Raw genomic sequence first — 12,683 nt, 5'->3', positions numbered from 1 at the left:
AAATTTTTTTCATAATTTTTATACGAATTGAAACATTTTCCAGAAATATTCAGAAATATTCGGAAAGTTTACATCTTCTTTCAGAATTTTTCATACAAGTGAATTCTGAAATATTTTGAAATTTCTCATCTCATAATTTAAAAAAATATTTAAAAATTTTTTAGATTTTATAACATTTTATCAAAAATTATATTTACAAAAAATCTTAGAAATCTTAGAAATCTCTCTACGATATTTCATAATTAACGTATATGAAAAATTCTGAGAAAAGATGTAGATTTTCTGAGAAATTTCAATTCGTATAAAAAAAATGTGAAAAAATTATGAAAATATATAAAATTTCTGAAAAATTAATGCAGAAATTCTGAAAAATTATATGAAAAATTCTGAAAAAAATTTTCACCAGGGACAATATCAAATATGTACGTCAAATATATATATGTACATTTGTTCATCAATGTTTCGAAATACGGAGTCTGCCCACATGCTATTGCTTTTACCAAGTATTGAATCCCAGAATTCTTTTGTAATCATGTCTATGACTATACATTTGAATCTGTAAGTGCATATGCAATAAATACTAAATAAAAAAATGTGTATTTATTTAATTAGTAGGTATACAGTTAAAATTCCATTTGAACACATTATTTTATGATTGCACTGTAAAAAATAAAATGTTAATTTTAACATTAAACTCAAAGATGTATAGTGAACTTTCTGAGACATGCAAAAATATTAAAATTAACATTTTTGTGTTAATTTTAATATTTCTTTTTATTTATTAAAAGGCTTTTATTATTTAAATGCCTTAAAAATCGAATATTAGGTTCCAACTATTTACTAACTAATACTATTACTACTATAATACTAATACTATTTACTAATTAAGAATGATGCTAATTACTCAAATATAAAAATTATTTATCACTACTTAGTACTTAAACGATAACAAATATAAATTACCTGACCTTAATGTAGATCAAATTTAATTGTGTAATTCAATTGTTTATAAGACTTATAAAACACACATTTCAAATATTGGACAAACGGACTTTTAATAATTTTTATGATAAATAAATGTTAAATACTTAATTTATAATATAAACAACCAAAAGAAATATACAAATATTCTTACTAATTACTATATTGGATATTATTTTCCGATTTTTCTGTTTGTAAATGTGCATCAATCTGCTCAGAAGCCGAATCCATGTTATCTGTCATGTTACATTACACAGTATTGTCAGTATCTTGTGTAATGTGTAAGACTAAATTTGATATAATATGTCACATCGTAGAGAAAGAGAAAGTCGAAGATTGACGTGTGAGAGTTGTTATAATATTGATAAAAATATTGGTATAAAAAATATGTTTAAATTCGCCAGCTAATAGTATCGATACATTTGTATCGTTGCAGTTTTACATACATACCTATTCTGCAATCTATCAATCATAAAATAATAAAAACAGGTATTGACAATAATTAATTAATATCATAACAATAATAGCCAATTGAGTAGCCTATTGGCAAAAATCATTATCTTGAAATTTTTTAAAAATAAAAGAACTTGTATAATTTTTCTTATTTAAGATGTCAATAAAATTTTTTATAAATTAAGAAAAATTTATTGTTTTAGCTAATAAAACGTGTATAATATAATATAAAAAATACAATTTTTATTTATTAAAAGAGAATGTTCTTGACTGGTTTTACAGCTGTAGAAAAAAGAAGGGTTTTAGCAGATTTTAGGACAAAATATTCATCATTTTTATTCAATATGACTGATGGATATAATCTTATTTGCAACAGTAGGAATTTGAGAATTTAACTTTTTTTGCACTTTTGTCGCTACAATATAATTTAACTTCTTTCATTAATTAGATTTTTCTCTCATTCTTCTCCCTTAATTTTATAGGGTTCGTAATTGTTTCAGCACATTTTTATAACGTTCAATTCGTAATCAGGGAACTAAAGAATCCAGAATTTGTTTATATTTTTGATATATAGAATAAAGCTTTGAATATAAGTTATTAATTTCTAAAGGTTTAATATTTAATTTTTTCTTTTTATATATCTTAACAAATATGAGTGTAATGATTTCAAAATAATTTGTTAGACTATCAAAATTTGATTATTAAAATTTTACACTGTAATGGTAGATTAGAATCCTCTCAACGCAACTCTAACGAAAAAGGCATTCATTCGACAAATCATTCGTATCTTTTAATGTCTTGAATTTTTCTCGTGTAACTTTTCGTGAAAATTGCACAAATAAGCGAGAAACATTTACAATCGTCCCTCTAGTAACATATGTTACTATCTGGTCAATTCGCACATGATTTACCACAAATATCAGACTTGAAGTTAAAAATTCAACATAATCATCACCAGAAGGTGGATTTTGTTTGTTTCGGTAGAACAAATTATTGACAGTGCACTCAAATGTACGTGAATATTCTTCGATAACATGAATCCGTGCAAATAGACGACACGTGTTCTTGACATTTTTCGTTCCCGAAGTTTATATATAGGCGCCGGTCTTATATTATTTACCGTAGAATCGCGCGCAATCAAATCTCGGCATTTGTAACGTGGTAATACATAAAACGGTCATTCCGGAACATTCCAAAATCCTGCATAATAGAATTTAATAATACCGTAAATTATTGTTTCTATATTAAGTTAATATAGAACAAATGTTCTGCAGTATCAATGTAAAGACAAGATAAATGTAAAGACAAAAAATTGCAAATGCACCACTGTGAAGCATGAACACGCTTGAGTACGAACATACTTCTTACGACAAAAGAATGAAGAGCGAGTAGCAAAAGTTAATATAATAAGAATTACGTAACGTCTGAAAATAACTGAATCTAATGACTAATTTGAATTTTTATAAAATAAAAGGAATATTTTATAATAAATTATACTCGTATTTTTAATAATAATTGAAATATGAAATATAAATAATTATTCAATATAACAAACATTGATTTAATTTAAGTTAACATGATTGAAGAAAAAAATTCCACACGAATCACATTTATTAATACCTCTATTTTCGTTTTATTGATATGATCTATACAAACATATCCAGTATTAAATGCACACTTTTTGATAATTTCACCTATTAGGCACCGTATGCTTTTTTTCATATTAAAACAAGATATTTGTTTAATAAAATGCATAATGCACGCGATTGTTGCTTACATATAAATTTTTTTTTATTATTTATTTTTACTTTTATTATTTATTTAACATACTATTTCTCTAACTAGCCTAATTTATAATTTTAATAAAATAGAAATGAGATAAATGAGTTATTTCTTTTTTCTAAGGGATTCTTATAGGAGAAAATTATCAAGATTTAATTCGTAAAAGAGACAATGAAGTCATTATAATAAAAAAAAATCAATTCTTGCGTTTCGTAGTTTCGTAATTTTGTTCGTTGAAATTCTTTTCCAAGTATCCCGTTAACGCAGTACTGGTTTCTATAGGGATATATCTGACATTATCAGTTGATTAGCGTATATGACATATGGTCACCGTTGATTTTATTAGATTAGCTGCAACTTATTTTTTCAGCCATTGTATATGAGTATAAGATAACCACAAGACTGCGAACTTTCACAACGAAATATTGTAAGTAATAAAAACATAATCCATTACATATATTATTTCTTATGCAAATGACATTCAATTGAAGATATTAATATTAAAATATTGTAATATTAAAATATTTATATATAAAATTTAATATAATTTATATAAATAATTTTTTTTTATTAATATATAAAAGATTGTATTTTCTTAAAATACAATTATATATTTTTTTAAAACATCTTACACTCATTTCTAAAATGGAAAACGCCTGTTTATAGTTGACCAGTTATACTTTACGGACAAGCGGTATTTAAAAGTATCTAAACATTACAGAAAGCATAATAATTACTAATAATATTTATACAATTTTTTTCTTTGCACCATTAATGATGAAAAGTGTTAAAATATTTATTCTTGATAAATAATTTTTAAAATAATTTTCAACTTAGAAATAAAAAAATATTTTTAAGCATTTATAAATAATAAAGAAATTATGATTTATTAAAAGCTTATAATTTTTCTTTAAGAAACTTATCAGCATGTAAACTTTAATTTTGTCTTTTTTTATAATATGTAATGTGCATTTTTTATACGCAAGTGTAGTAAAAACACATTCGAGAATTGATTGTAAATTCTGCAAGAAACGTTTATATATAATAATGATAATCTCAAAGCAGTGTAATCATCCTAAAAACCTCTAATCTTCTAACAAGGCGGCTACATCGCCGTGGCACGCGTCCAATGCATACACGAGGCGAGGCGAGGAGAACACCAGACGTACCCCTCTATGGTGATTATGGGGTGAACTCTCTCGGTGCCCCATAGAGCCTTACAGTGGCCCAGACCTCGTGGAGGGGACGAAATACCCCCGGGACGGTATATATGTTCTAAGAGCCCCTTGCCACATGCACAGTACCAAATTGTACCCCGCCTAGTCCACTCGTCGGTGAATTCTTATTTTCTCGTTCCAATTGTCGTTATGTGATATGAATTTCTATTAATGTTCGTTCTTACCTTCCGAGAGTGCTCTTTCTGTGTTGTGTCATTTCGAGAAATTCGTTTTACTTCTAATTTACTAAAAGTTGAAGATATTTGGTAAACCACAAGTTTGGATTTTGACATGGTACGTGAAAATGTATTCTGCAAAATTTTTTAAAGCAGCTCGATAAAAAAAAACGTTAAAATTCTTCTCCGAGATTGTAAAAAGGTATAACTTAATTTAGAAATTTTAAAAACTAGGAACTAAAATACAATTAAATAAAAAAGTATATTTTAAAAAATATTTTATTTTTTTAAATAAATATCTTGATTATAATAATTTATATATGCAGAAGATACAAAAGCAGAAGTGTAAAATTGTTTCATTGCTTTGCGTTACAGCAAGATACAGCAATGTCGTCAGAGTACTCATTCTGCAGCGAGGGTGGCTTCGACGAACTTTCGAGTTCCTCCGATTCTGGTTTCGATGTTAGCTTCGAATCACCAAAACACGAAATACCACCTGACACTCTCTTCCCTCCAGCTAAAGAAGTGAAGCGCAAAAAAACGCGAAATACTCGTTGCAAAAGTCCCACACAGGTATATAAATCAATGAGGGCTCTCAATACTTAATCTATCTATAAAAAATTTTTACATTAAATACAATTAAATACAATTTTTCAAAAAATTTTCTAAACAACAAAAATTTAAAAGTTTATTTAAAATACACTTAAATATGCAAATATTTTTTAGATATTATTATGATAAAATAATTTTAATTCTTTGAATTTCTTTTAAATGCTTTTCAGTTTTCTGCATTCAGTTCTTTTAACTTTAGCCTTTCTTCCTCGCTTCTGCTTTTTAGTATAAATTATTAAAAATTTTTTTTTAACAATAAAATTTAAATGAAATTGTAAAGATTTAATACGAAAGTCTATTGAATTTTCTGACTTAATATATTTGACTTAATAATTAAGTTGGGAGACGGGAGAGTGGCTTAGATGTAGACGCTAATTTTTTGCAAAAGAAAAAATTCTATAAAATTCTATAAAATTCTTTAAAAAAGAAAAATTAAATTTTATTTATGTTTCTTTTAATTTTCTTACTTGTAATTGATCAATCTAATTAGAGATTTTATCTATCTGCTTGCTTTTCTAAGCTATTCTTTCAGAATAGTTTTCCCGGAAATTAGATTCCTTCTCACAATGTCCCTTCTGCAAACAGGTACTCAGATTAAAGAGAAACCGGCGAATAAAGGCAAACGATCGCGAGCGTCACAGAATGCATACTCTGAACGACGCCCTGGAACGTCTGAGGATGGCCCTGCCAACTTTTCCCGAGGACACGAAGCTTACGAAGATTGAGACTCTCCGTTTTGCTCACAACTATATCTGGGCGCTGTCGCAGACTCTGGGCAACGCCGACAGCGGTGAGATCACGGTGAACGTCGGCAATGTTACCGTCAGTATCACCGAGAATGGCAACATGATCACCTCGTCAACCGGAAGCTGCGCGGTCGCAGCCCAGAAGAGGCTCGGACCTCAACATACCGCGGGTTTCCCGTATCCACCTCAGGAGCGATTCGTCGCACCAGAATGGCAAGAATATGATTGCTACAGCGATCAAAGCGTGAGTCCACCGATGCAGTATCAGCCTTGTTATGACCAGAGGATGTATCAGATTCATCGTCCTCAGCATCAACTAACGCCGCCATCTCATCATCATATGCCTCATCACAATATGTATCAGTGTCTTTAGACGTCGAAATGCAGATAAATTTTATTTAATGGTTTAAAAATGGTTTAAACGAGCTGGTTTCTTCAGCGTTGATTATCTTTACTCATAAGATTCAGCTCAATCTCTCTGTCTACGCTGATACAAATAATGGAAAAGACAAGAACGATTATGTCCTGAAAACTTAATCAAAAAATTATCCAGAGAAAGAAATTGAGTATACCTCAATGAAGAATGTTTTTTTTTTCCAAAGAGCTGACGTGATTGTAAAAAGAAAGGACTGTGCTATAATTATCGTTATCTACTTTATAAGAGAGTATTTTATTCGGAAAGAGTATCGGTTTTACTTACAATGTAAATTGATTAGAATGGTTCTTCTTTTAATCTTCTACTTTTAATAATTCTGCTTTTAATCTTCAATAAGTTTTTTTTGCTAATCATTAATCAGAAAGACGGTAAAGCATATAATTAGGACAAAAATAATATTTTTTTAAATATAATGTAAATCAAAGATTGACTTTTGTTTCAAGATTATTTCAAGAGCTTTTTTTATACTAATATTAGAAGTAGTTTAATTTAACGTTTCAACAATGCGGAAAAGAAGAAAAAATGTTGGATTTCTTACATTTTAAATACGATACTAACTGCGTTCCTTTTGTTCTAGTCAGCAATATTTTTAGTTGATCTCGAACGCTCGATCTCATTTTTGTTCAGCATATCTTAAGGTATATTTATATATGAGCTTTTAAGTTAAAAAAAATATATATATATGAAATGCCAATCAGTGCTCTTATTTTAATACGCAACTACTGATTCAGGGAATATATTGTATATAATTTATATCTGATGAATAAAAACATATTTTACTTAAACTTCGTGTCGAGTCACTTTTTCTATCTGCATGTACATATTAATTACATCTATTTATATGTTATTAATTATAATACATTTATGTATAAAATTTTAAAGTAAAATATAAAAGTTTTGATTTTAATTTCATATATATCAATTTAATTTATAAAAAAATATAACATTGTTTATGTGGTTTTTCTTTAGTATTATGTCACTATTTTTTATGAAAGATTGAAAGATCGAAATTAGGATACTTACAGAAATCGCAATTTATAAATCCCGTTCTTCCAACGAAATGTTCTGATCCACTTTATAGGAATGGAATAGTGACTTGAGAATGAACGGGCACGTGCCAGGACACGCGTCCTGCATTGAAACCACTGCAGAGCAGATGTATCACAGATCATGTCTAAAGTTAAATCTACCCATGTAATCCGTGAGATTACATATAAAAGATGACAATGATTCGACTGACTCAATGTGAGTATTGAATAACCAATTTTCACAATTAGCTCGTGATCTTCAAATAAGTTCTCTCATTATTCTTACAATTTCATAACTTCAATTATTTTGTTATATGTTTTCGTTATTTATGTTACAATATTTTAAATAAATAACGAGTAATTATAAGCATAAATAAGGTGTAAAATTTATTTTAAATTATATATGTTAATCGTTTTTTTTTATTTTAAGAACGAGATAAAAATGCTCTGTAACCGATTAAAATAAAGATATAATTAATACAATGATATACAATAATAAAACAACATTTTTATAATAACTAAAAATGTAATAATACCTAAAACTGTAAAAATAGATTTTTGCAATAATTTTCCGTGGTTGTACGCAAATTTTATAGCATTGATTTGAATAACATTCGTTCATTATTATGCAAAAGCATTTTCATAAAGAAAGCAATTTGCACAACGAGAGCAAGTAGGCATCCCCTTTAGCTTGACGGCCAAGTGTTAGCAAAATAAATAGGTAAAATCGATCGTTCGATCAAACGGAGTAAACGGCGACGGAAGATCTGTCAAAACAGTCCTTCGTAGCGTTCAAAATGGAAGGATAATATTTTCCTGTCTAGTCCTTGAGAAAATTTCGCTTCACTTGCGAGACTTACCCGTTCATTGTAATAATATTGATTCATGATTAACTATTGCGATAAATTTTTCAATTAGAAATTACATCATATATTTATTCCTTATTATTTCATTTTTATTGATTATATATTTAATCTTTTATAATTAAATATTTGTTTTGTCAAATTAGCTTATTTTAAGTTTTTAAAAATTATTTTATACAAAACGGAAAAATAACGTTTTCTTCTTTGACTTGAATTTCAAAAATTAAGGCTATTAATTATCACTATTATTTTAATTATTTTTAAATCAGATATTAAAGTTTAGCTCTTATTCAAATAAAGTTCAAAGAATGTATTCTAATGCAGACGCACTGATTCATCAAAACTACTGCTGTGTGAACAATAATTTCCTATACAAGATCTATTTGCAAACAGCGTGCAAGCTGCAACGAATCCGTTAGCACGCTCGAACGTTTCCCCAAATCTCGCCAATAATAGTAATGCCTCAATGGCGCCATTATGCGGACGATATATCAATGTGTGCATAGCACATGACAGACGGCCAGCATCCATAAAGGTGTTGGATTTTGGGGGGTTCAATCAGTTTTTGCCGAGAGCTTACATCCCATTCACATACCTAGTAATTTAAAAAAAAAAAGATAATGTATAAACAGGCGCGACAAAGAGTTCTACCGCTTACTTTGTTACCTTTGTTGCAGAATGCTTTTCGAAAAATATACTGGAACTTCATTTAGGAATTCTTGTCGATTAACTTGGAAATAAATAATTATAATTCGAAATCAGATCGATAAGTCAAGAAGAGAAATGATTCTATTTTCGATCAAAGTAAATCTAAAATATTTAAATTCGATATGAATTTATAAACATATCCACAAAAATGAGTATTTCTTTGGGAAAAAATCGGATGCACCTTTTTTAATACTTTTTTTTTACTAAATATCAAATATCATAAATAATAAAATTTTTTGGCACAGAATATTAGTTATTATAAGTTATTAAAAGTAATCGCATCATTTTCATGTATTCAATTACTTTTTCACCAAACAAATTTTTGTCATTAATTATTATTTATACATGGAAAAAACAGTTTTATTGAAGTATTTAAAAATTCAGTTAGATCTGAAAATGATTTGAACCTTCAAAATAATTATGTATGACTCAAGACGGCTTGCTAGAATATCAAAATTTTTTTTCAACATTGCTCATCATACTTAAGCGTCCTACATAATTATTTTGATAGTCCAAAAATTATTTTCAGATTCGTATCTAGCTAAATCTAGGTATTCCAGGAAAACCATTCTTTTCGTGTAGGAATATAATTTTAATCGTTTATTCCACATTTCGCAAAAGCGAGACATTTTTCTTCCAAAATATATATCAACTTGTGGGTGGGTGGGAAGCAAGCGAGATTCACGGATCAAATTCGTAATGTTATTGTCCGAATATATGATATTTTTTGTTCCTTTTTTTTGCTCATTGTGAAGTCGCGGACATAGTGATTTCATTTCGATCGACCTTCCGTTGAGTCGTTTCCGTCGAGTGCACATATCGATCGCCAGAGTTGGCCCTCATTGTACTGGCGCGCTGGTCTGTACGGTGACATACTGGTAGCTGACAGAGAGACGGTGGTTCCCCTCATGGAAAGAAAGAAAGCGGCACGGTAACGAAGGGAATGAAGCATGGATACCGGGCCACGGTCATCAGGAGGGTGAGACAGCCTTTCCTAATTCAGGAAAACTCGTGAAATTACCTTGACCGATCGTTGAGCACTTAATCGAAGATTAATGGCCGTAGTCTTTGAAGAACGAAGCTCTATGAACGCGATTCGTCCCCGAGTTGAAGATTTAATTCGCTTCACGAGTTGATAGATGTGTCATTCTCGATCGAAACTGCATAGATTAACAAATTCTGCATTGTTTAAATGATCACATTATTATAGATGTGTAATTATTATTAGCGGAAAATACATATTCGAAGGAACTTGTAATTGAATAAATTAAACTGTTAAAATACCAAAAACTATATTTATATAATTAATCTTTCAATGCCACTCCTAGTGACATAAAATATTATGATTCATGTTATTTGTGCAATTATAATTTATTAGTTCTTGTACCCCATTCAGATTTATTTGCAATAACTATAAAATAGTTTATTAACCTATATATAATTCTGCATAAAATTTATATAATTACTCTCTAAAACTTTTAAAGTGAATCTCTGAAGAATAAAATCTCTCGAAAATTGAACTCTTTTTCAAGACTGATTCAATTTTCATTCTTTAGAGTAAGATTTCACTCCAGAAAATTTAGAAAATAATCTACTATGTCTATACATAATAGCTACTATGTGTCTTTTTCTTTAAATATAAAGAGACGATTTTAGTATCTTTAAAAAAGAAAAATGAACGACAGAAATCAGATTCCATAATAAATCTTAAATCGTTAATGTAGTGGAATCAATTTTGGATACTACAATATATATATTTTTTATAAAACAATCTCTTAAAAACAAGAATTTATTTTTATTTCAATGTTTTTTCTTGGAATTTCTGAGGCTTCGATGTACTTATTTGCAGGCGTGCAAACACGTGTACTTATATGTTGGAGGAAAATTCAGTAAGCATCATATTTCCGCATCTGTTTAGATGCGTCGTGCAGGGTAGCCGGTTTTCCATTGCAAGTCGGCATTTGCAGGCCTTTGTGGTAAACCATGACAACAATACTAGTTACACTACCGCGTTGTGCGATACACCACGCTTTCTCTATTCGTGGTGATTCGCTCGTGTTAAAATATGGAAAGCCTTATTTGACCTGCCGCTGATCGGTCGCCCTCTCTTATCCTCGAGATTTACGAAATTAATTAGAATGGACCACGGATTAATGTACCCTCATCTCGCGTGATGCGTTGTCGGATAAATCGGAAATGCCGCGAAATAAAGCATGTATGGATTATTGTGCATTTATGCATTAGCATTACTAAGCTTGACAAGTCGAGATGACTAGAAAAATTAATTGTGATTAATTTTTCTGCGGTTGAAGCATTTATTATATAAATTATTTGTTAATTATATAAATTTGGAGCAGAGTATATATATATATATATATATATATATATTTATCTATTATGATTCCAAAATGAAAATTGTTCGAAATATCCTGTATATTATATATTTTATAATTGTATATTATATATTATATATTATATACTATATTGTGTATGTGTGTGTATATTTTATATAGTCAATTTTTTTGAGAGAACAATTTTGGAAACGTTATTCAGAGTCATTCATATAATTATTGGTGTCGCGAAAATTGACGGTTTCGCAAAACGTCAAGTCGATGACAGGGATTCATGATGAGAAGGAGAAAAAAGGGGGAGGGCATTGCCACGCCGCATACATACGTACAAACATATTCACCTATGTGCGCGCATATGTACCCCATAGTTTGACTCCAGCGCTAGACGCACAGGGGGACAGATGTCTACGGGGGGCAGGTGTACCCCAATGGTGCGCGTGCCAACCAACCCCCTGCCGCGCCACCCATTCAAGACTATAATTTACTTGAAGAATGCCCGACCCAGCCAGGCATTCATCCCGGAGTGACGTGGGTCGCTGCTTTAGGTTTAACAGTGAGGCTGTCGGTCGCGAGAAGCCGATCGCAGATCAGTACGATTGCCACCCGTGAATCTCGACGTCGGACATTGGCGAGACGTATCACGTCTGTCAATAATAACGATGACATCGATGGATGCTTAATAAATTAGCGTGAATTATAAATGTCAAAGATTTAGAAGATAGAAGATACTGTAAGATAAAGATATAATTCAAATTTGTTTAAATTTTGAGAGAACGATTTTATTAAAATATCTAAAAATTTTTAGCTATAAGTATAAAAATAAATTTTGTTAAGTCATCAAAATAATTATATAATATACAAATTGGTTGCTAGAATGCCAAAACTTTTTTCATCGTTCATTACATTATATATATTTTCAACGTCCTACATAATTTTGATATTTTAACAAAATTGTTTTCTATATCTAGCCACATTTTTTAATATTTTAGCAAAATTGTTTTTTTTTTATTTATATTAATATTTGGCTGTTTGTAATAGTATTGCTCAACTTTAGATAACAAACAGTACATTTTTGTAATGGCCGTTTTGATACATTTTCTCACCCCGCTCTTTAATCACATGTAAAACCGGGATTAAGTTTGCGCCAAAGCCTCGTTGGACAAATCATTGATTTAGCATCATTGTAAAGCAAATTCGAAGTACCGCGCGCGCGTTTTATTGGGCTGGTAGGATCGAGATTATACAGGATTACACACGCGCTGAAAGTATGTTTGATCTCTCGTCTCCTATCTGGGTGAGTTTTATTCGAATCGGAGGGGCTCATAGAAAA

General features: G+C 29.7%; 1 protein-coding gene across 1 annotated transcript; it reads left to right on the top strand.

Annotated features, from left to right (window-relative positions):
• The first annotated feature begins 4,671 nt into the window (after positions 1-4,671).
• LOC108694387 (basic helix-loop-helix neural transcription factor TAP) lies at positions 4,672-6,340 on the top strand. Its single transcript, XM_018203818.1, has 3 exons — positions 4,672-4,727; positions 4,985-5,182; positions 5,807-6,340. The coding sequence occupies exons 1-3, from the start codon at positions 4,725-4,727 to the stop codon at positions 6,338-6,340; spliced, it is 735 nt and encodes a 244-aa protein (XP_018059307.1). The 5' UTR covers positions 4,672-4,724.
• The last annotated feature ends 6,343 nt before the right edge of the window (positions 6,341-12,683 follow it).

This window comes from Atta colombica, unplaced genomic scaffold (genome assembly GCF_001594045.1).
Source record: "Atta colombica isolate Treedump-2 unplaced genomic scaffold, Acol1.0 scaffold12, whole genome shotgun sequence".
Lineage (NCBI taxonomy): Eukaryota > Metazoa > Arthropoda > Insecta > Hymenoptera > Formicidae > Atta > Atta colombica.
Note: the sequence above shows the minus strand (reverse complement) of the source record. Positions and strands in the feature narration are given on the sequence as shown.

Bases quoted from the DNA above. Each gene is read 5' to 3' on its own strand.
- LOC108694387 (XM_018203818.1), top strand. The intron at 5,183-5,806 runs GTATATAAATCA...TTCTGCAAACAG, and splicing joins GTTGCAAAAGTCCCACACAG to GTACTCAGATTAAAGAGAAA.